The 23,151-nt window shown below is 38.9% G+C and overlaps 1 protein-coding gene across 1 annotated transcript in view; it reads left to right on the top strand.

Moving 5' to 3' along the window:
• The window catches only part of LOC106135362 (transcription elongation regulator 1), a 50,536-nt gene that overhangs the window by 19,486 nt on the left and 7,899 nt on the right, over positions 1-23,151 (top strand). The window contains exons 12-17 of the mRNA XM_060953318.1: positions 1,952-2,078; positions 2,990-3,264; positions 3,709-3,827; positions 4,064-4,214; positions 11,919-12,117; positions 12,780-12,907. Coding sequence (XP_060809301.1) covers positions 1,952-2,078; positions 2,990-3,264; positions 3,709-3,827; positions 4,064-4,214; positions 11,919-12,117; positions 12,780-12,907 — 999 coding nt within the window. The remainder of the gene's footprint in view (positions 1-1,951; positions 2,079-2,989; positions 3,265-3,708; positions 3,828-4,063; positions 4,215-11,918; positions 12,118-12,779; positions 12,908-23,151) is intronic.

Genomic DNA, 23,151 nt, shown 5'->3' on the forward strand with positions numbered 1-23,151 from the left:
CTGTCTGTATGTCTGTCTTCTACAACCCCACGGCCACCAGCAACAAGTCGGTGTGGGAGCGCCCCCCGGAGCTGCTGGGGCGCGCTGATGTCGACAGGGCTGTGCAGAACCCGCCGCCCGCCGTGCTCAGCTTGCAGGTGACTGTGTGTCTGTCTGTCTGTCTGTATGTCTGTCTTCTACAACCCCACGGCCACCAGCAACAAGTCGGTGTGGGAGCGCCCCCCGGAGCTGCTGGGGCGCGCTGATGTCGACAGGGCTGTGCAGAACCCGCCGCCCGCCGTGCTCAGCTTGCAGGTGACTGTGTGTCTGTCTGTCTGTCTGTATGTCTGTCTTCTACAACCCCACGGCCACCAGCAACAAGTCGGTGTGGGAGCGCCCCCCGGAGCTGCTGGGGCGCGCTGATGTCGACAGGGCTGTGCAGAACCCGCCGCCCGCCGTGCTCAGCTTGCAGGTGACTGTGTGTCTGTCTGTCTGTCTGTATGTCTGTCTTCTACAACCCCACGGCCACCAGCAACAAGTCGGTGTGGGAGCGCCCCCCGGAGCTGCTGGGGCGCGCTGATGTCGACAGGGCTGTGCAGAACCCGCCGCCCGCCGTGCTCAGCTTGCAGGTGACTGTGTGTCTGTCTGTCTGTCTGTATGTCTGTCTTCTACAACCCCACGGCCACCAGCAACAAGTCGGTGTGGGAGCGCCCCCCGGAGCTGCTGGGGCGCGCTGATGTCGACAGGGCTGTGCAGAACCCGCCGCCCGCCGTGCTCAGCTTGCAGGTGACTGTGTGTCTGTCTGTCTGTCTGTATGTCTGTCTTCTACAACCCCACGGCCACCAGCAACAAGTCGGTGTGGGAGCGCCCCCCGGAGCTGCTGGGGCGCGCTGATGTCGACAGGGCTGTGCAGAACCCGCCGCCCGCCGTGCTCAGCTTGCAGGTGACTGTGTGTCTGTCTGTCTGTCTGTATGTCTGTCTTCTACAACCCCACGGCCACCAGCAACAAGTCGGTGTGGGAGCGCCCCCCGGAGCTGCTGGGGCGCGCTGATGTCGACAGGGCTGTGCAGAACCCGCCGCCCGCCGTGCTCAGCTTGCAGGTGACTGTGTGTCTGTCTGTCTGTCTGTATGTCTGTCTTCTACAACCCCACGGCCACCAGCAACAAGTCGGTGTGGGAGCGCCCCCCGGAGCTGCTGGGGCGCGCTGATGTCGACAGGGCTGTGCAGAACCCGCCGCCCGCCGTGCTCAGCTTGCAGGTGACTGTGTGTCTGTCTGTCTGTCTGTATGTCTGTCTTCTACAACCCCACGGCCACCAGCAACAAGTCGGTGTGGGAGCGCCCCCCGGAGCTGCTGGGGCGCGCTGATGTCGACAGGGCTGTGCAGAACCCGCCGCCCGCCGTGCTCAGCTTGCAGGTGACTGTGTGTCTGTCTGTCTGTCTGTATGTCTGTCTTCTACAACCCCACGGCCACCAGCAACAAGTCGGTGTGGGAGCGCCCCCCGGAGCTGCTGGGGCGCGCTGATGTCGACAGGGCTGTGCAGAACCCGCCGCCCGCCGTGCTCAGCTTGCAGGTGACTGTGTGTCTGTCTGTCTGTCTGTATGTCTGTCTTCTACAACCCCACGGCCACCAGCAACAAGTCGGTGTGGGAGCGCCCCCCGGAGCTGCTGGGGCGCGCTGATGTCGACAGGGCTGTGCAGAACCCGCCGCCCGCCGTGCTCAGCTTGCAGGTGACTGTGTGTCTGTCTGTCTGTCTGTATGTCTGTCTTCTACAACCCGACCCACACCACCAAGTCTTTCCCCTTTTTTTAAGTCTATCCCTTAATCTCTGCCTACCTCTTCGAGAAAAAGGCGTGATTTTAAATAAGTATGTTTGCCTTAGTCGCGTTTAACTACATCAATGGGATATAGATGGAGTAGTCCTATTCTTTTCATGTGAAATAGTATTGTAATTTATTTTTATATTCGGTCCAGGCGAAGGAGGCGGCAGCGGGCGCGACCGGGGCTCCGGCGGGCGGCAACGGGGAGCTGAAGCGGGCCTCCTCCAGCGACTCCTCCGACGGGGAGCCCGAGCCCGCCAAGCGGACCAAGACGGACTCCGGTGAGACACCGCCATTATAATATATAATAAAACGCGGCGTCCACCACCATCGGTCGGCGAATAAAAATCAAAGATCTAGAACACCCGATGCAGAATCATTATAGACTAGCTGCTACATCATCAGAATTATGAAAAAGACGTCTTGACAAAAGTTGTTCAATCTGATGAGCATTTTTTGTCTGGATCATGTGATGTAGAAGCCAAAAGGACCAGCTACTTTGTAATATGTACTGAAATTTGAGTACATTCAATAATCTTAACCTTCGTATTTCTAATATACATTGTACGTATCTTGATCAAATTAAGGACGTCCTGGTAAAGGGTCAGGTCAAAAGTACCCGAAACCGCCGAGCTTGCATGAAGAGAGTTATGAATGTGGATGAAGCGAAGGAAGTGTGCAGAGATCGTGGCAAGTGGAAAGAGGTAGTCTCTGCCTACCCCTCCGGGAAAGAGGCGTGATTTTATGTATTGTATGTATGTATTTCTAATAGGTAATACTCAAATGGAGTTGCGGACGTTAATTAGTATAATAAACGTTCCTACCCGTGAAATATTTGCTTGCGCGATTTACATTGTTCTGCCGTTGTATTATTTAAAATTGAATTTAAAATAATCTATTTAAAATTGGCCATTCATAAAAATATATGTATATTTTTATTAAAATCTCATATAAATCTGAACGATGTATTTTCTCGTTCACATTCCATTTTAACTTTGGATATTTGTGAAGTTGACGTTGTTGAAGAAAATGCTGCAGTGTAGTTTGTTACCGCTTCTTCTGCACTGACGCCTTGGAAGGGGCAGTTAATTTAGTTTTAAGTAATTTATTCGACGTCAACCAATGTTGTGGAACCAAAAGATATGACAATTATTAAGCGATATGAAGTATCCTATAATAATGAACCCGCCAGCGTCGCCGCTCAAGCAGCCGGGCGCTGGTGGCGGTGGTGGCGCTAGTGGCGGCCGCACAAGCAGCCAGATCGGCGCGGGCGCGGCGGCCGCCATGGAGGCGGAGATGCGCGCGGCGCGCGACCGCGCGCTGGTGCCGCACGAGGCGCGCGTGCGCAGCTTCCTGCTGATGCTGCACGAGAAGCAGGTGTCCGCCTTCAGCACCTGGGAGAAGGAGCTGCACAAGATCGTGTTCGACGCGCGCTACCTCATGCTCAACTCCAAGGACCGCCGGCAGGTGGGAAGTGTGCAGAGATCGTGGCAAGTGGAAAGAGGTAGTCTCTGCCTACCCCTCCGGGGAAGAGGCGTGATTTTATGTATGTATGTATGTATCCAAGACCCAGGCCAATCAGAAAAAGTTCGTTTCTCATCACGCCCTGGCCGGGATTCGAACCCGGGACCGCCGGTGTCACAGACCAGCGTACTACCGCTGCGCCACAGAGGCCGTCTAATTCGTCAATGAGATTCATATAGCGACAGGTTGCTAGCCCATCGCCTTAAAAAAAGAATCCCAAGTTTGCAAGCCTATCCCTTAATCGCCTTATACGACATCCATGAGAACGAGATGGAGTGAGGTCCTATTCTTTTTTTTTTGTATTGATACCGGAAACCACACACGGTCCACCATCTTTCCGTTCATTAACAACTCGACATCTGATCGCAACTGTCGTCGCCCGCGCAGGTGTTCGACCAGTACGTGCGCGAGAGGGCCGAGGAGGAGCGGAAGGAGAAGAAGAACAGGCTGCAGCAGAAGAAGGCGGCCTTCCGGCAGCTGTGCGAGGAGGCCAAGTTACATTCCAAGTGAGTCCGGGACGGGTGGAAGCAGATATACAAGGAGAGTGTGGGGGGGAAAGGTCGGAGTGGGAAGACCTAGACGAGCGTGTCTTGATCAAATTGAGGACGTCCTGGTAAAGGGTCAGGTCGAGACTACCCGTAACACAAGTCTCGAACTTCGAGGCTAACTCAATCTGTGTAATTAGTCCAAAAAAAAAAAATATGGACATAATATATATTTTATATATATCCCTCCTCCATAGGTCGTCTTTCACGGACTTCTCGTCCAAGCACGGGCGGGACGAGCGCTTCAAAGCCATCGAGAAACAGCGCGACCGAGAGACATACTTCAACGAGCACCTCGCCGACGTGCGCAAGCGCGAGAAGGAGGAGAAGGAGAGGAAGAAGGAGCAGGTGAGGCGGGGAGGGGGGTGGAGGGGGGGGGGCGGGCGCGAGGGGACCGGTAGATTGATAGAGTGGAGATTCATGTGGTGACAGGTTGATAGCCCGTCGCGTTAAAAGAAGAGTCTCGAGTTTATATAGCCTATACTCTAGTCGGTTTTAACGACATATATGGAGTGGTCCTATTTTAAAAGTGTTGGGAATCACGCGGCCTTTTGAGACTGTCTTGTTTGGCTCTGTCTACCCCGCAAGGGATATGACTATATGTGTGTATTAAGAGAAAATATTTTGACGAATTGGGATACTGACTCGACAGCAATAATTTCGATGAAACAATAATATGATAATTTATAGATTAAGAAGAAAGTATTTTCTTCTTTTCCATATAACCGGGAATCAAAAAAAAAATTCTAACAAAATAATATTGCTCTTACGCTTTTAACATAGCTCGGCTTCATGAATATATAAATAGAGAATAAAAGAATAAAATTAAGAATCTATTGGTCTGTCAAAGAGTTGATAAAATTTATTCATTAATTTTTTAATAAATCTAATTAAATAGTAAGGAATACTTTAGACAACTCAATTTCAATGTATCTTAATTGGTTTTAATGTTTCCATAGTGTCAGGTTTGAGCTTGAAGCTTTGACTCGAGATATTATTAATATTGTCAAAGGTGTGCCTGGTCTACTGGTTGTAATATTGTATTCGCTATCAAGTTAAAGTGATTCCATTAAAATTATAAATAGTGCTCACAAAGATGATGATTATGATAATAGTTTAATATTTTTAATATTACATACGTTAAATTAACATTGTGTTTCCTAAATGAAATCCCTCCTGATGTGTTGGGAGTTTTAATCATTTGAAGTGAAGTGGGTTCGATTCCCAGTGAGGGCATGTATTTATACATTTGACATTTCGTCCGCATTTATTTGTTGGTTTTTATTTTGTTTGTGTGTGTGTGTGTCAATGAGACAAGTCTTAAATTTACTGTTTTATAATTGTATTTATACACAAATTGAATTTTATTCCAGGAAAGTCTATCGGTCTATTCAGGTTCGAATCCTGTTGGAATTATATAATACGACCCTTGGTTAAAGTATACGGGTTCGAATCCCGATACAATTGATTTTGAATAATGTCATGTCATGTTATTTTATAATTGCAATGATTTTTGTCTGATTCTTATTAAAAATATTTGAATATTTCTCGATCAACTCTTTTTTTGTCTTTGGTATTGTCGATGGTTTTTTTTTAATCTTCCATTACTATCTTTATTATAAAAATTATACATTTCGAATGTAGATAATATAATGTAATGTATTGCAAAGTCGAGAATACCAACGACATGAAATAATGTGATTTTTCCCCCTAATCATATACAGCTAACGCCAGCGACTGTGTTTCATGGTTGAAATTATACAATATATACATATTCTTTTATATATTAGGATGTTAAAAAAATAAATATGTCGAGATATTACACAATAAGAGGCAGTTCTCCTCGTTATATTGAATACTAACTCAACAATACTTTATCATAATAATATCTTATACAGAGATACAGCTAGGAGTATTTTGTTAACTAGTATTTCAGTATACAAGTACCTAATAAGTGCTAAAAATTATGGTATTCCAAGTATTAAGTTACCTAAATGAATAAATATGATATAATAAAAGATTAAAATCAAAATTTCTCGCGTTACAATTCGCGTCATATTATGTTGCAATGAATAGTTGCAACAATACTTGGTGCTAAAGTTATATATAACTAACCAAACCGCAAAGCACAGTCGCTGCATCCTCTTCTAGTCGCGATGAGCCGATATCGATGCGGTAACTTGTTTGTGATAGCGGAGAGCGGAGGGCGGCCCGGGGACGCGGCGGCGAGCGGCGCCCGCCGGATGATCACTTGACGATACTCTATGGTACTTATATGTTTACAGAAGCGGACGTATCGCTATATCATGAAATTAACTATACTTTTATATATAATAACTTGAAGTGTTGAGAGAAAGATATACAAATATAATATCTTTAAAATACTAAATGTGGAGATTTATTAAAAAAAGTCAAGGTGATTTAGTTGTGCACGCAATAATGACTTACAGACCGAGGTGTGTTTGCGTGCGTGAAAGATTATTTTCATAATTTTGGCTTTGAAAAACATTTGCAAAATATTTTAATTAAAAAAAGGAAGTATTAAAAAATATACAACTTTCGAATCGCAAAATGAGAACAAGGGAATAATTTATTTCTTACAAAACTTTTAATATGTAATTTCATGATATATGTTACTATAGTAGAACCGCCTAAATGAGTCCTCGCCCGCGGAGTACAGGGGCGCGGGGGTATGACGACGAAGGGGACCGAGAGAGGTGCGGGCGGCGGGCGCATTCTTGTAAAAACTCAGTTCGCTCGCTACGCGGTTAGCGATCACACGTGTTGACAGTTGCGGACGCCTTGTGAAAATTATACATGAGATTACATTCTCAAGATGAGTCGAAATATTTTCGGACATAGAATTAATAGTCAGTGCAAACAAATGGCGTTTAACGTATATGAATATTTTAGAAAAAAGAAACTCGACCCAAATTCTGATGAATATAAACAAGATATACCTTTAAATAAAACTGTAGCAGAAGTTACTGGACTATCAGAAAAGACTGTATCTAGAATTGTACAACAAGGGAAAGCATTAAATGACAACGAGAGATTTAAATCACCGAGAAAACCAAAACAGGTTCGTAGAAAAAGAGTGGAAATAGACGATTTCACAAAAGGAGTGGTAAGAAGAAAAGTCACTCAGTTTTACACAATTTTCAAAAAAATACCTACTCTGAAAACTTTGAACGCTGTACTTAGAGAAGAGAATATATTACACTGCGGCAGGGAATATTTAAGGCTATTATTACATGATCTAGGTTTTAAATTTAAGAAATGCGGATCTAAAAGGAAACTCCTTATCGAACAGCCAAATATCACATCGTGGAGGTGGAAATACCTAAATACTATTAAAAAATATCGTAGAGAAGGAAGACATATTTTATACCTTGACGAAACTTATGTAAACGCGTCTCATAACGTTTCAAAATGTTGGCAATCAAAGGATGAACTTGGCGTTCTATCTCATATTGGTAAAGGGGACCGTTTGATCATCGTACATTGTGGAGGTCAAATTGGATTTGTAGACGGAGCCCTTGTGATATTCAAATCCAAATGTAAAACAGGTGATTATCACGATTCTATGAATTTCGCAAATTTCAGTAAATGGATAAATGAAAAGCTCATGCCTAATATACCGCAAAATTCTGTCATAGTAATGGACAACGCAGCTTATCATTCGGTTCGAGAAGAGAAAAAGCCAACTATGGCTTCTACCAAGCCAACTATGCAAGAATGGCTACGACGACATAACGTGCCTTTTGATGAAAAACTTAGAAAGGATGACTTATATAAATTAATTAAAAGTAATTTCACAGAAGATATTTACAAAATTGACGAGGTATTGAAAAGAAACGGACACGAAGTATTGCGTTTGCCTCCATATCACCCAGACCTGAACCCAATTGAGTTGGTCTGGGGTGATATCAAAGGACAATTAGCACAAAAAAGTATCGACTCTAATTTGGACCAGAAAAAAGAAATATTAGAGAGATTATTTGCTGAATATCCCAAAGAGAAATGGGAGAATTGTGTTAAACACGTGATTAAAATCGAAGACGAATATTGCAAACATGATGGAGTCCTAGATGAAGTTGTTGATTTTATTATTAATGTGCAAGACGATTCTGATGATTCTGATGATGGCTGTTGTGAAAGTGAAGAATCAAGTTCCAGTGATAGTGATATTATGGACATAAGTGATTGATTTATAATTTTGATAAATTTTGCATAAATAAATATTACATACATAACTTTATTACCTTTTTTTTACCTACATATCATACCTATATATCATAAAATCACATTTTTATCGAATTGTTTTGTATGAAAAATAAAAATTTGAAAATAACAATAATCGAAAAATGCTTATGCTATTTAATTCATGTACGTGGTCTCGTTGATACCATGGAGTTATGGGATAACAAAAGGAACACGTTGTATAGTTTACAGTTGTTTCATTCAAATTTTGTATAGCCATTATTATTTTTTTAATAAAAATCTTCACCTGTTTGCCGCTAACCACTATGACGTCACATATCTCAAGAAATGTCCAGTAACATTTCGCCCCTTGTATTACACGCTACGCTCGACCGCCGCCCGCACCTCTTTCGTTCCCCTTCGTCGTCATACCCCCGCGCCCCTGTACTCCGCGGGCGAGGACTCATTTAGGCGGTTCTACTATAACGAGAATCAAAAATATTCTACTGACATTTAATTTCAAGAAATTATGAAACTATTCACAGATGTTATATGTGGATAAAGTATTTTTTGATTAATTCGTGAATGCACCTATTTGGTACAATTATCGTCAAATGATCACATATTTTTTTGCCACAGTTTTTAAGGTTAGATATCTGCTATGTGAATCCAAACTTTATATAAATTGAAATAAAGGCCGATTTTAAAGTAATTCAGTCATTTCATGGCCTGTAATAATCTCATTTTTTATTATATTCAGTAATTATACAAGTCCCAGATCTTGCATATTGCATGCAAATGTCACTACGTAAAAACTACCATTTTGGTAGATTTTTTTAAAATGGTGATGGCTTTTTCTCGAAGAAACAAAGAATTTGAAAATGGAAAAATAATTGTAGATAAAAAAATTTACCATTTCTTTTACAGGTATAATTTTGTTTTTTATTTGTTTTCGAAATTCACAAAGAAATTTCTATTAATAAATAATATTGTAACATTACTTTTTAATTGTAATTCAATATAGTTTTTTACGAATTTTGTAAGTCTTGCAATATATTTAAATTCAAAATACTACTGAACCGATTACATAAAAATACATAATTATCTGAATTGAATTGATTACATAGACAATTTCTTTGTGAATGTTATCTATATTAAATTGAAAATATTAGAAGTTCAAAGTAAATATTAAAAATGATTAATGAAAGTAAATCAGACTAATTATGATGAATTTATACATTTAAAGTAACGAGAAACCATATTGTAAATTAAAGATTTGAATTAATTTTGTAATTAACGAATGCAAGAAATCAATTTATCGATGAAAATGTAAAGACAATTTAAAAATATTTGAAGTTGAATCAATTTTGTAATGAGAAACTTTTTGCATTTATTTTTTTCGTCGCGTTGGAAAATGGCTTTAGTGTTTGCCTTGGTGGCTGTTGTCGTGGGTTCGAATCCCGCGGTGTTTTTGCGAAAACACGATGCTCTAACGGGATTATAATGAAATTATTGCTCTGTAACAAATATTTCGTGCTTTGAAGGCCATGTCAGTCTGCATAGCACATTGGGACTCGTAAAGTCACTATATATATAGTGCCGTTTGGTTCCCGGCACTGAATAATATGATTTCTCCATATATTTCGTAAAAGGCGACTAAAGAAATAGGCTTATAAACTTGGGATCCTTTTTTTAGGTGATGGGCTAGCGACCTGTCACTATTTGAATCTCAATTCTATCAATAAGACGAAACAGCTGAAAGTGGCCTTCTTTACAAGACTTTTGGGTCTGTCTCCCCCGCAAGGTGTATATACGTGATTATATGTATGTATGTATTATAAATTGCTCATGCATACATACATACAAATACACTCCCGGAGGGGTAGGCAGCATATTCCATTATTACTTTGCTCCTTATAGTTGCAGCGTAATGTTATATACCTAGCCTAAAGCCTTCCTCGATAAATGGTCTATTCAATACAAATATTTTTTCAATTTTTAATTTTTCAATTCGTACCAGTAGTTCCTGAGATTTTCATTCGTGTTCAAACAAACAAACTCTACAGCTTTATTTATATTAGTATATAGATATAGATGTTGAAAAAGTGTATATAAAATTGATTCAATTTCAATTTGATTTTAAAGTTACAATTGTTAGGCTACGGCGGGAGGAAGTAAATGTATTATATATAACTCTCTTTTTATATTAATTTATTATTGGCATTATCAGAAAGGTACTTTGTAAGCCGTAGACTTTATAAGATTTGGCAAAGTTAAGCGGTCGGCGTTTCGAACGCTTTGAGAATTGTTTGCGATACTAGCGACCCGCCCCGGCTTTGCGCGGGGAGCTTTTATACATATAAAACGTTCCTTTTGTATCGCTCAAGCTGTAGAAAAATTGCATCAAAATCGGTTGTGTACATTTAAAGATCTGAGCATACATACATACAAGCATAGGGAGGGACTCGGGAAGCGACTATACTTAGTTACTATGTTATTCAAAGCTAATGACATAGTGACGGCACCAATGAAAAAAATAGGACCACTCCATCTCTTTCCCATGGATGTAGTAAAAGGCAACTAAGGTACAGGCTTATAAAGTTGCGTTTTTATTTTTAGGCGATGGGCTAGCAACCTGTCGCTATTTGAATCTCAATTCTGTAATTAAGACTAAACAGCTGATCGTGGCCTATCGGTCTTTTCAAGAATGTTTGCTCTGTTCACCCCGCAAGGGATATAGACGTGACTATATGTATGTAGGTCTATCAATGTCACGTAATATCATATCATATCATGTCATATGACATCTACTTAACTGATTTTTGACTGGCTCCGGGTAAAAACTATTAATAAAAAAAATAAGCTACCGTCGTGAAGAATAAGTAAAGATGTCAAACACCTGTTCTATATTCAAAATACGTTTGCTTCTTTCCCGCCAATTCTAATCACATTTTTTTTTCAGGAACTAATAATGCTTTCACTCCACAGCCGCTAATACATATTTCTTCTTTTCAGCGTTAATCTTTATTTTTTTTCAGGCACGAACGGTCTCATTCATACGGCCGTATATTTATTAAGTTGAGCGTCTTGGCCGGCGGTTTGGGGTACAGTCGGGAAAAGATTTATATATATATATATTTTTTAAATTATTTTTAAACTTTAATGGCCTGGGTGACTAGATATTGGGATTATATATTTTTTTTTTACCTTTTTTTTGTCGTTTTTCATTTCACTGGATGATGTACGCGACTCTGTTAAAATTTTTTCAAGACTGTGACTGACCTATATGTATATTCGATTACTTCTATTCCAAATATCTTAAAAATAAGTTCAGAAAGCATTAGCAATACAGACACGACTTTTGCATTTCTCAAATTGTTATTGTTTTTGTTGTCATCTTTGTTCCAGTTATTTACAACTAGTTAATGTTCATACAGCAGTAACTTTAGTAAAATAATTTTATTGAAGATTTAAAATTGTTGTTTTTGTCTGATATCTGATGAGTGACAAAATAAAAGTGTCTGACATCGTGACTAAGAATGTACGTATAAGATACGCATTTAAAGTCTTGTCAATAAACAATTTTCAAAGTAATTGGATATCTTTATGTCCGAACTGGAATTATTAAATTATTAATCTAATTCAGTTATACCTTTTCATGCATACAATATAATCACGTCTATATCTTGAGAAGACTGACAGGCCACCTTCAGCTTTATGGCTCAACAATAGAATCTAGATTCAAATAGTGCCATTTCAATATAACCGACCGACCGCCCCGAACCGCCCGCCACCGCGGAGTGTCGCGCCGGCCAATACGCCCAACTAACGGCCGCCCCCCTCTTTTAGGCTAAGGCGGATTTCATAGCGCTGCTGAAGGAGAAGGCGGTGGACCGCCACGCGAGGTGGGCCGACGCCAAGAAGAAGCTGGACTCGGAGCCGCGGTACAAGGCGGTGGACGGCAGCTCCCTGAAGGAGGACTACTTCAGGGAGTACTGCAAGATTGTCAAAGAGGAGAGGAAGAAGGAGAAGGAGGGGAAGGAGAAGGGTGAGTTCCAGTTTGATTGTGTCATAGGAGGCCTTGGGAACTTGGAACTCCTTTTTGTGCGGCGATGGGCTGGCAATCTGTCACTGTTTGAATCTCAATTCCATCATAAAGCAGTACAGCTGAACGTGGTCTGCCAGTCTTTGTGAAGACTGTTGGCTCTGCCTACCCCGCAAGGGATCCTAAACACCACACGTCACGTCTAGGTCACAACAATTATAATACTTCTTTCTCCCGGCTTCAGTCAGGTTTCCTCACCGCTCTGGAGAGGAGCCCGGGGTGTGCCTTCGACCGTGGACCCTGGATTGGGCGAGTCAGGTTTTTACACGAAGCGGCTAACGTCTGTATTGGATCATTTATGCTTGGTTACACGTTTCCTCGCGATGTTTTCCCCGACCGTGAAAGTATCGGTTAGAATTCAGAGTATTAAAAAAATAACAATTAATTATTGATAATAAACTGCCAGCCTTCTGGGCACACTCCCGCATGTTGATGCTTTGCAGGGATTGTACAATTTGTCAATTAAATTTTAGTTTTTAATCCATTTTTTTTCTGTCTTTTTTATAAGTAGTTTTTGTTTTAATTTGATTTAATTTTAATAGATTTAAAAAAACCTACATAATTAAACAAAAAAAAAAATTTAATGAAGAATTGTGAACTTTCAGACCGCGACCGCAGCAGTAAGAAGGAGAAGAAAGAGCGGGACAAAGACAAGGACAAGGACAAGGAGAGGGACAGAGACGACAAGAAAGATAAGGACAGCAAGCGCGACAAGAAGAAGGAGAAGGCAGACGTGAGTTACCATTACAATTGCACGATTATCTTGCGACGCTTATAGTTGAGACCAGCTAGAGATGTCTTAGGGCAGTGGATACTGTGATCCGGGGGGTCTAAGTTACCGTGGGAATTTACAAAAATCCTTAGGAAATTATGATTATGTGCTTATGTCATCAAAACTCTATAAAAAATTCTTTGTTATTTTTTTTTGCTCAGAATCAAAGATTCAACATTTGATGCATTTATGGTGCCAAGTTAACAAATGATGTTATGATAAGTAAAATAATAATTTTGAAAACGGATGACACTTAGTCATTGTTGAATGAATTCCTACTACCGTACACATAAGAATTAAATTGAGTGACGCGCAAAAGGCAGCGGTTATCGCTTGATAATAATTATTTGCACCAGAAAATATATTAGAAATAGTTTTTGAAACAATGTTAAAGTTTAATTAATTATAATTCATCAATTGAAATTCAAAGCTTCATGGGACTTATAGATCACTGTAGATGGCGCTATTAGAATATTTTGTTTGCCAAATGTTTTCGATCAGACATACTAATTTATTTCCGACTCCAGAGCACTCAACTAGATATCTTTCATTCAACAGTGGGATGTAATAGTTTTGTAATATGTACTTATTCTTATATTTCCGGGGAGGGGTCTGGCTACCTGGTTCCACTTTTCCAGGAATCAGCCTCTTCACGAGACAAAGAATTAATAGCTATCAGTTTTTAATATCTTATTATAGATTATATGCACCTTATTTGTTTAGCAAATTTTTTTTAAGAGAAATAATCGTTTTTATCATTCTCATCCTGTCAGAGATACATTTTGTAAAAAGATTTAGCAAAGTTTTCATCGTCCGCCTTCTTGTATCCACAGGATGAAACAGAGTTGTTCTAATGCCCTCTGGCTCGAAACTTTACTATAACTATTGTGTTAATTTAAGTATTTTTGAATGCAATGCGAAATTACCCGACTGTGCGAATAGAAATGTGCGGTCATGTATTTGATTATTCGAATTTGTTTCTTTTTTTTTGCGTAATCTGCTTCGGACACGTTATAAAATACGATTAACGCTGTTTGCGAAAGTTTCGCGATTCGCTGGTTTTTTATTTATTTTGCATAAGTGAAAAAGAAATGTGTTTTTGTCAAAATATAAATTGAATTTTTGAAAGAAAAAAAATTCGGTATCCGTTCAATTCGGGAGACGGCGTTCGGCGTGAGTTAAGGTGGGTGTGAGTTTAATATTGAAGTGTAACAAATTTTGGCGGTGTCGGTTGACGGGTTACGGCACCAAATTTTATAAATAAGCAGTCCTTATATTTATCACGAAAAAAAAATTTAATCAAATTTATTTGATGTCTTTTATATGTTGTGACGTTTGGCTCTCGTCACTTCGAAATAGGTTTTTTTTTAAATCTTTCTAAATGTTAACCCGTCAGCCTATACACAATATAAACAGCCGATTGTCATAATCTGCGGGACCCACGCCTGGGGGCCGCCCCAGCGCAATGTGCCATAGTGCGTCAGTGCAGTGTTCAGTGTTTATGATGTGCGTGCTGTGAAATTTATTGTACGGAGCTCGCGGGACTTGTGTGATTTATAAAAAGTTGAATATGTAAGGTTTTGTGATGACTTCTTCTTCCTCCCGGATTTAAGTCCCGGTTGCATCCTCACCACTCTGGGGAGGAGCCCGGGGTATGCTTTTGACCATGGATTCTGGATTGGATGTGTCAGGTTTTTACACGAAGCGGCTGTCATCCAACCCGTATTAGATCCATGGTTACACATCCAGTTGCCTGAATATCATGTTTCCTAACGATGTTTTCCCTCGCCGTAAGAGCATCGGTTAGTATTCAAACTAATGTCGAGGCACCTTACCAATTCGACCACCAACGCTCTAGATTATGTGATTACTGCTCGGTCAATATATAGGGGGTTTGTGTTTTAAAGGGAAAATACGATGAATATATTTTTTTTTTTTCGTAAAGGTTTTTCGTTTATGAAATACTATTTTACAAAATAAATAATTTCATCTTTTTTTTAAATTTAAAAACTATATTCGCCGTATTTTCCACTTTAAATCCATGTGAGATGTTGGGTTCACGGAGTATTAGATCCACTGGAGTATGCACTAAATGTAGTATATCATAATGGAACTTGTGAAAACATGTCTTAGTTATTGTTCCCCCAGTCTCTGTTTGCGAATTTGGCTTTCACTAATATCTCACTCGATATTACACGACATAAAAAATAATTAAGTTTTCATCTGTCTGTCGGGCCGTGTGGTTCCCGGCACCAATATAAAAATGAATAGGGACCACGACATCTTTTCCCCATGGATGTCGTAAAAGGCGTCTAAGAGATTAGCTTATAAATTTGTATAGTAGTCTTCTTATAGGCGATGGGTTAGCGACCTGTCACTATTTTCAAGACTGCCGGCTCCGCTCCGGCAAGGGATATAGACTTGATTCCTTACCGTGATATGTTTATATGAATGTCGGGCCCTGGATGTTATATACGCGTTGTCGCCTTGTTACAAATGCTATGGTCAACTCCAGTGGGTTAATTCTCCAGCCTCCGTAGCACGCGTCGAGCGACGCAGTTTTCCTCGCGCGAAAAACTATGCGCTTTTTCGCTTTTTATTATAACCTGAAACGGGATAGCGATAGTTTTATATGCGCGCGATCAAAACGGCATCGCGCGTGCTGTGCTCCAGGGGCGGTACAGCGTAGGCAACAGAGGCGGTGGCGTCAGGAGACGATACCTGCTGTGCTATTTATTAAATTGGCAACTCAAAAACAATTCGGCAAAAAAAAAATATACGGCACGTAATTGTGATCCGAATATAAGTGCCTACTCTTCTATTGAAAACATATTAGTTAATGTAGCAATGTAGGGTGTCGTAAAAATGTGATTATAGACACGACGTTAGACAGTGCTATGCCTTCTAATTTTCTATAAAAAATACAGTTAAAGTTTAATTAAGTACAGTTTTAGTTCAAATGCACATAATTAGTCGTGTCGTAGTTCTCTAAAAACGTGATTCTCTAAAAAGTGATATACACGACGTTAAACAGTACTAAGCCTTTCATATTCTATAAAAAAAACCAGTTAAATTAATATTACCTATAGGTACTTAAAGTTGAAATTCATATAGTCGTGTCGCAGTTCTTTAAAAACGTGATTATAGACACGACATTAGACAAAGCTTAGCCTTTTCTATAAAAAAACAGTTAAATTAATATTACAGTATACTTTAAGTTTAAATGCACATAGTCGTGTGTTAAATTAATATTACAGTATACTTTGAGTTCAAATGCACATAGTCGTGTGTTGTTGAGTCACAAATTTAATGAATAGCACTCGTTGTCGGACATGCGCCCCGCAGATACATGACACGCGGCCTTTGGAATATTCTAGAATTTTATAGAATTTAACAATGTTGTCAACTAATATTTGTGTGTTTAATTTCATTACCAAATAATGTTGTTAAAACTTGCACAACTAATTTAGACTTGTTGTTGTCAATAAGGTGAATTGATATGTTAATGTATTTTTTTTTTCATTATTTTTGTATTTCAAATTATACTATTAAATTTTTGAGGCAGTTTGTTTTTTTTTTTCATTCTATGTCAAAATATGTAACGATAAAATTTATTTGACAATTAATGCAGAAATTTAATATATGTATGAAAAAAAATTATTTGTTACAATTTCCTTTTTTAAATGAAATTAAACACGTTAAAAGTAATCGAGATTTGTATATAACCTATATAAATATATAATATTCTGTGATATTCTATAACATTCCTGAATAATAACTTCAATATTAAAAGCAAGTAACAAGCAAAGACATCTATTATTTACCTGTTAACCACACGGCGTAGTCATAATTTTTAGACGTGTAATTCCTAAGGCCGTCCGTCAGTGTTGCCAGCGTTTGTGTCCGATGCAGGTTCGCTTTTTATGAAGCTTTCACGTAATGACACTGTTAAAATAAAAAAAACTTGCGTTCAAATTGCCATTATTCTAATTTAATTTTTTTAATAATGAGGATTTTTAATTGTATGAAATTAAGTCATTTTCGTTCCAAATTAAACATTTTTTTATTTCACTAGATGGCAACACAGCGACATAAGGTCCAATCGACTTTGTTGATTGGACCATTGAATGATATGTTCTGTTGCTCTTTCAAATGTAGCCAATAGCAGCGACCCGTGACTGTGCTGCCATCTAGGGTCTTTATATTTTTGATACATTCATACTTATACATCAGCCTCGTATCCGGAGGAGTGAACAGTCTATATATCTTTTTGTTTTTGTAAAAATCCTCATTATTAGATTTTTCTTTGAAGAAAAATTTAAAATTTTTATCGCGTCAGTCCAAGAATCAATCTATCAATGAGATTTTAAAACAATGAATGTTACGTGAAAGTGAATGCGGGGTTGGTGACTGCACTCTGTGCGATTGTCAAGGTGCTTGGTGGTTCGTCCCATTTGCTTCTTATTTTTTAATTTTTTGAATTGAAAAGTTAAGAACCAAGAATCGTGTAAAATAATCATAATAATATTATTTTTTAAACATTTGCTCGTTCGCACTTTCGACTTCCCCACGTATAAGATAGCAAATGGGTCACCTTGTACCTTGTCACAACCGCATTGCAACCCCGCGCCGTGTCTCCTAACGCCAACCGTTCTCACTTCAGACTGAGGACGATCGGAAGCAGCCCACCCCGCCGCCCGACCAGTGGGCGGAGATACTCGGCATACCCGGCGAGGAAGGCTCCAAGCCGGCCAAATCCACGAAGAAGTCACAGGAGTCGGAGAAGTCCAAATCCGTGACGCCGGAGAAGGAGGTCAGATCGCCGAAGCAGTTGAGGTCGTCGAAGAAAGAACTGCCCACGCCTGAAAAGACGCCGATCAAATCGCCGCTGAAGAAACGGATACCGGAGGAGTTCAAATCGCCCGAGCCCGAGGAGGCGAAGAAGCCCGCGAAGAAGAAGAAGGAGGCGGAGAAGAAGAAGGAGAAGGCGGAGAAGAAGAGGAAGAAGACGGAGAAGGATTAGTGTTTGCTGTACGTGTTCTTCAAACGGTGATTGTGCCGGGGAGGCGGCCGCAGTGAGTAGTGCTCCGTGCGGGCGCGGGGGGGCGATTGCTTATCTCGATTTTGTGACGACGATTGTTCTGATTCGATTCTAAGACAATGTTGAACCGTTGAATACGTTTTAGAAGAGCCATTTTGATGAATAGTTATATTATTGTACATTGTTAAATAGATGAAATTACAATGTCGTCAAAATCAGTCAGTCAGTCAGTATTTATAGTCTGCAACTTGTTTTGCTAAACTATAATTTTTTTTTTTATTTCTACAGTAAATAACAGTTTCAAAATAATTGAACAGTTGTTTAATTGACATAGTGATATATCGTTTGATATCAAATATATATTTTTTATAATTGTTTTTATTTTCATAGTGAATATAAGAATGCTCTAAAATAATGAAATGAAACAATGTAATGATTCTGTTAAAATTAAACTTAGGATTTTGTTAACACGGCTGGAACGTATTACCTCCAAACATAACCCACTGCACATAATATATTTATTATTATTATAATTCATCTGTAATGATGTGCAATTTATTCATTAATAAATAAATAAATAATAATCAAAAGCGAGATAACAAATCGTCCTCTCACGTCGGCGTCATGCAGTATTCAGTTTGAAGACACCGTAACATTTTATGTTTGGTTCGACATATACAACACAATATCAGGACTTTTTGTAAATGTGTTCGACATACAACACAAAATCAGGACTTTACAATGATCAGTGTGAAATGATGAACACTCCGTGTGCGACATTATCTCTTCGCGTGTGCTATGACCGATGATGGAACAATGATGTGCGTGAAATGATTTTTAATTATTACAAATAACTTTGTTTACGAAGAACAGTGTGACTTAATATTTATCTGGCCAATATCAGTGAGCTGAATAGAATTATAAGTGTTGTAATATGTACCGAAGGTACTTACAAATTTGTGTGTTTTTCTATGTGGCCCACTGTAAAATAATTGTGGAATAGTAATAAGATGAATTGTAGTACAATAGGGATGATGACAAGGTCTTGAAACTATTGGTAAATAACATGATAGAATCCACGTTATTAAATATATGTATTACGTCATTTTTTTTGTTTCTTTTTTTATGTTAATATTGATTGTAAGGACCTCTATACTAATATTATAAAGCTGAAAACTACTGGTTCGAATTGAAAAATTATTTTTGTGTTGAATAGACCATTTATCGAGGAAGGCTTTCGGCTATATATCATCACGCTGGAACTATTAGGAGCGAAGAATTAATGAAAAATGTAAAAATATGGGGTAAATTATTTATCCTTGAGGGCTTCAATGATGCCCAAAATAACTATTCCACGCGGACGAGGTCGCGGGTACAGCTAGTATTATATATATTGGGAGGTTGCTATTCCGTCGCCTAAAATAATAATCCCAAGTTTATAAGCCTATCCCTTAGTCATTGCATATCATTATCCCTTAGCATATTATTTTGTACATTTCAGTTCTAATTACTACAATAGTTACTGTTTTAATAATGGGTGCAACATGAACCCTTGATAGGGTATAGCGACATTATGATTGGAACGGAAAGCGGTTTTGTCAAATCAATTAAGTATCATTTGATTTCATTACATTAAAAATTAAAACAAGATACAGCTCAAGTTTTCTTGCAGTCGACTGTACACACATACTTTCTTAATACATAATGCCTCTTCCCTGTAGGGGTAGGCGGAGACCACATCTTTCCACTTGCCACGATCCCTGTATACTTCATTCGCTTCATCCACATATAAGTATAATAGCTTCACATAAGGTCGTCTATGTTAATGTGATTTTGATCTAACCTTTTGCGAATTGTGATTTTGATTATACCTTGTGGTTCCCAGTACTCCAGAAAAGGACCACTTCATATCTTGCCAATGGATGTCTTAAAAAGCGATTTTTTGAAGGCTTATAAATGTAGGATCCTTTTTGTAGGCGATGGGCTAGTGACCTGTCACTATTTGAATCTCAATTCCATCATTAAGCCATACAGCTGAACTTGGCCTATCAGTCTTTTCAACACGTTGCCTCTGTCTGGTCCCCAAGGAAGATAGACGTGACCATTTGTATGTTTGTATATTGAATACGCAATTATACAGGAATCGTGGTAGTAAGAACCGGTCTTTCAGGAAAGAGTCGTTATATATGTATGTTTGTATATATGTATATTTTGCCAAGAGTCCATTTCGCGTATAATCTATATTAATATAATAAAGCTGAAGATTTTGTTTGTTTGTGAAAAAAAACCGGGGAAAACTAAGTATTCATCCTTGAAGGCTTCAATGATGCCCAAAATAACTATTCAACGCGGACGAAGTCGCGGGCACAGCTAGTAAATATATATATATATATTTATATTGTATGATTGAAAGTGTGCATGACATAGGTATAACAAATCCGCCTGACACGTGTTTAACGAATGAAAGTGTGACGAAATACAAGTAACATAACTTGGTCTTAATGCTAGTTATTCACGAAACGTTAAACTTTTTAATCAAGAAAAAAAAGCTGCGTACACACTGCGCCAACGGATGTGGCTCGTCGCCAATGTCCGTCAGCCCAGTGTGTACCTGGCTTTACAATAATCAATTATTGATTTGACCATATCGCTGTCTCGCACTAACAGTGTTAGACAGACAAGGATGGCGATACGGCTGAGATTTCTCAATCGCAATGTTATATATAAACTGACAGGATTCGAACTTGTAAATAGTCAAAATTGTACATTAAATTAGCTTAGTATAATTTTATCTTGAGGCAAGCGTCGCATTTGTTCGAGATGGATTGGAATTCATACATGCATACAATCACGTCTTTATCCGTTACGGGGTAGACAGAGCCAACGGTCTCGCAAAGGCTAAGACTAGTCTCTTGTAACAAGAATGATCCGACAGTTCATAAAATGTATGTATAATGTATGTATGTATGTAAAATATATATATATATAAACCTTCGTAGGATTCTAAACGACAGCTGAGAATCTATCTGAATGTTGAATATTTATCAGAGGGGCTCTGAGGGAGCAAGTGAACGCGAATTTGTATGTGATATGATCAGCTGCAGGCCAATTCTGCTATTTGTTAACCGAAACAGTTCGGATGCGTTTCAGCTTGGTTACAGTTGCGTTTATATTGTCAAACGGTATTCCAGTAACTTTACGTTGATAGCTGAAACGCAAATGAAACGGAAGCGGTTGGTTATTTGCTGCCGATGCAAAACTGTAACTTTAGACAATTCAACCAATGCAGAACCGTTGCGTTTCGGCCGGACCAACTGTCAAAACCTTATCAGAATACGAAATAATAGCCGAACGGCAAACGGAAGGTTACGTGTCCTTTAGCAGAATACGACAACCAAACCGTTTCGGTTTCGGTAACCAATGCGTTACGGCTTCGTTTTGACAAATTGTTAGTAGAATACCAAAAGTTGTAATCAATGCGTTTCAGATCCGTTTCGGATTAAAATAAAATAGCAGAATTGACATGCAGCGCTATCTAGCGGTCACGCGATGACACTAATGCAGTTACATACAAATTCGCGATTACTTGCTCGCCGCGTTTGATCGAGTACAAACTCGCACTAACCGCTCAGAACTCATTAATTTCTGAGATAATTTGCCAAGTCTTATTGTGTCTAAATCTACGGACGCGAACACTGATCACCGTTAACATCGACCAATCAGAGAGCGGTGAAGCGTGTGATTAAATGAACGCGCGAAAAACTATCGCCGTTTCGCTTTTTGTTATGTAAGCGAAACGGGACAGCGATATTTTCTAAATTTTCCGGCTGGAATGCAGTAAAATAAATCCGTGTGGTTCCCGGCACCAATGAAAAAAAAAGGAATAGGACCACTCCATCTCTTTCCCATGGATATCGTAAAAGGCGACTAAGGGATAGGGTTACAAACTTGGTATTCTTCTTTAGGCGATGGGCTAGCAACCTATTTGAATCTCAATTCTATCATTAAGCCAAATAGCTGAACGTGGCCATTCGGTTTTTCCAGGACTGTTGACTCTGTCTACCCCGCAAGGGATATAGACGTAACCGTATGTATGTAGAATGCAGTAAAATTACCCTAGTTTTTGTAACACAGGCACATTTAAAGTAAACTCTTTTGTTTATAGAATTTAGTTAGAATCCGTTTCGATCCGATGCGATTAGTGCCGTTTGGTAGGATGTAAGGTGTTCTGTATTAGAAATAGATTAGTTTTTTAAGGTATTCAATTATACACAATGTTTTTTCCTTTAAATATATACATATAAACTCAAAAACACGTATGTTCAGACATGTCGCCAAAATGTCGTTATGCATAAAAACGTAATGCTTACGTTAATTTGTAAGTTTGAAAATGGAACATACTTTAATTTGTGAGTTTGAAAATGGAACCCAATATTGCCCGTGGTTAGTAGTCGTATATTCGAATATTTATAATAATATTAATTTTCTAAGTCCCGTTAATTTTAAGCTCAATAAAGTTTTGGGTACACAATGGTAGATTAATCCCACGTAGAGATATCTTCTAGTGAATGATTTTAAATTTCTGTTTGTATTTTAATGAAAACAAAGAAATTGGTAATTGAGATATATCACACACAAAAATAAGAAGAAAAAAAACTGTGATTTTTTCAAACCTTACATTTAAAATTAATTTTTGATAATATAAATATCTCGGACATTTAAACAAGGACAATGAAAGTGACTTTTTTTTTAAATAAAATTTTGAAATGCTTTTATACAAATAAGATACCTATATATTTGTCAGAAGGTTACGTAATGTATTGACATTTTTTTTTTTATGTATTGTACTTTGTTAAGTACATGTAGGTTACGTTAAGCGGTATAATTAAATTTTACATGTGTTTAATGTAGATAAGTGTGAATAAAGTATATTCTGTAGGTGTTTGTTTTATTTGCAAATTAATTTTTTTTTTTTAATTTTAATGCACGTGAAATGTGCTACAGGTGGACTTAATGCCATAAGGTTTCTGTTGTTGTTCTCTGCCAGTCGAACCTTTGGACCAAACTGAGATTTTGTATGTTATGTATGTTGAAGTTAATTCGTTCAATCATAATATGGTTCCCGGCAACAAAAGAAAGAATAGAAGCACTCCATTTCTCTTCC

Source organism: Amyelois transitella, chromosome 31 (genome assembly GCF_032362555.1).
Source record: "Amyelois transitella isolate CPQ chromosome 31, ilAmyTran1.1, whole genome shotgun sequence".
NCBI lineage: Eukaryota > Metazoa > Arthropoda > Insecta > Lepidoptera > Pyralidae > Amyelois > Amyelois transitella.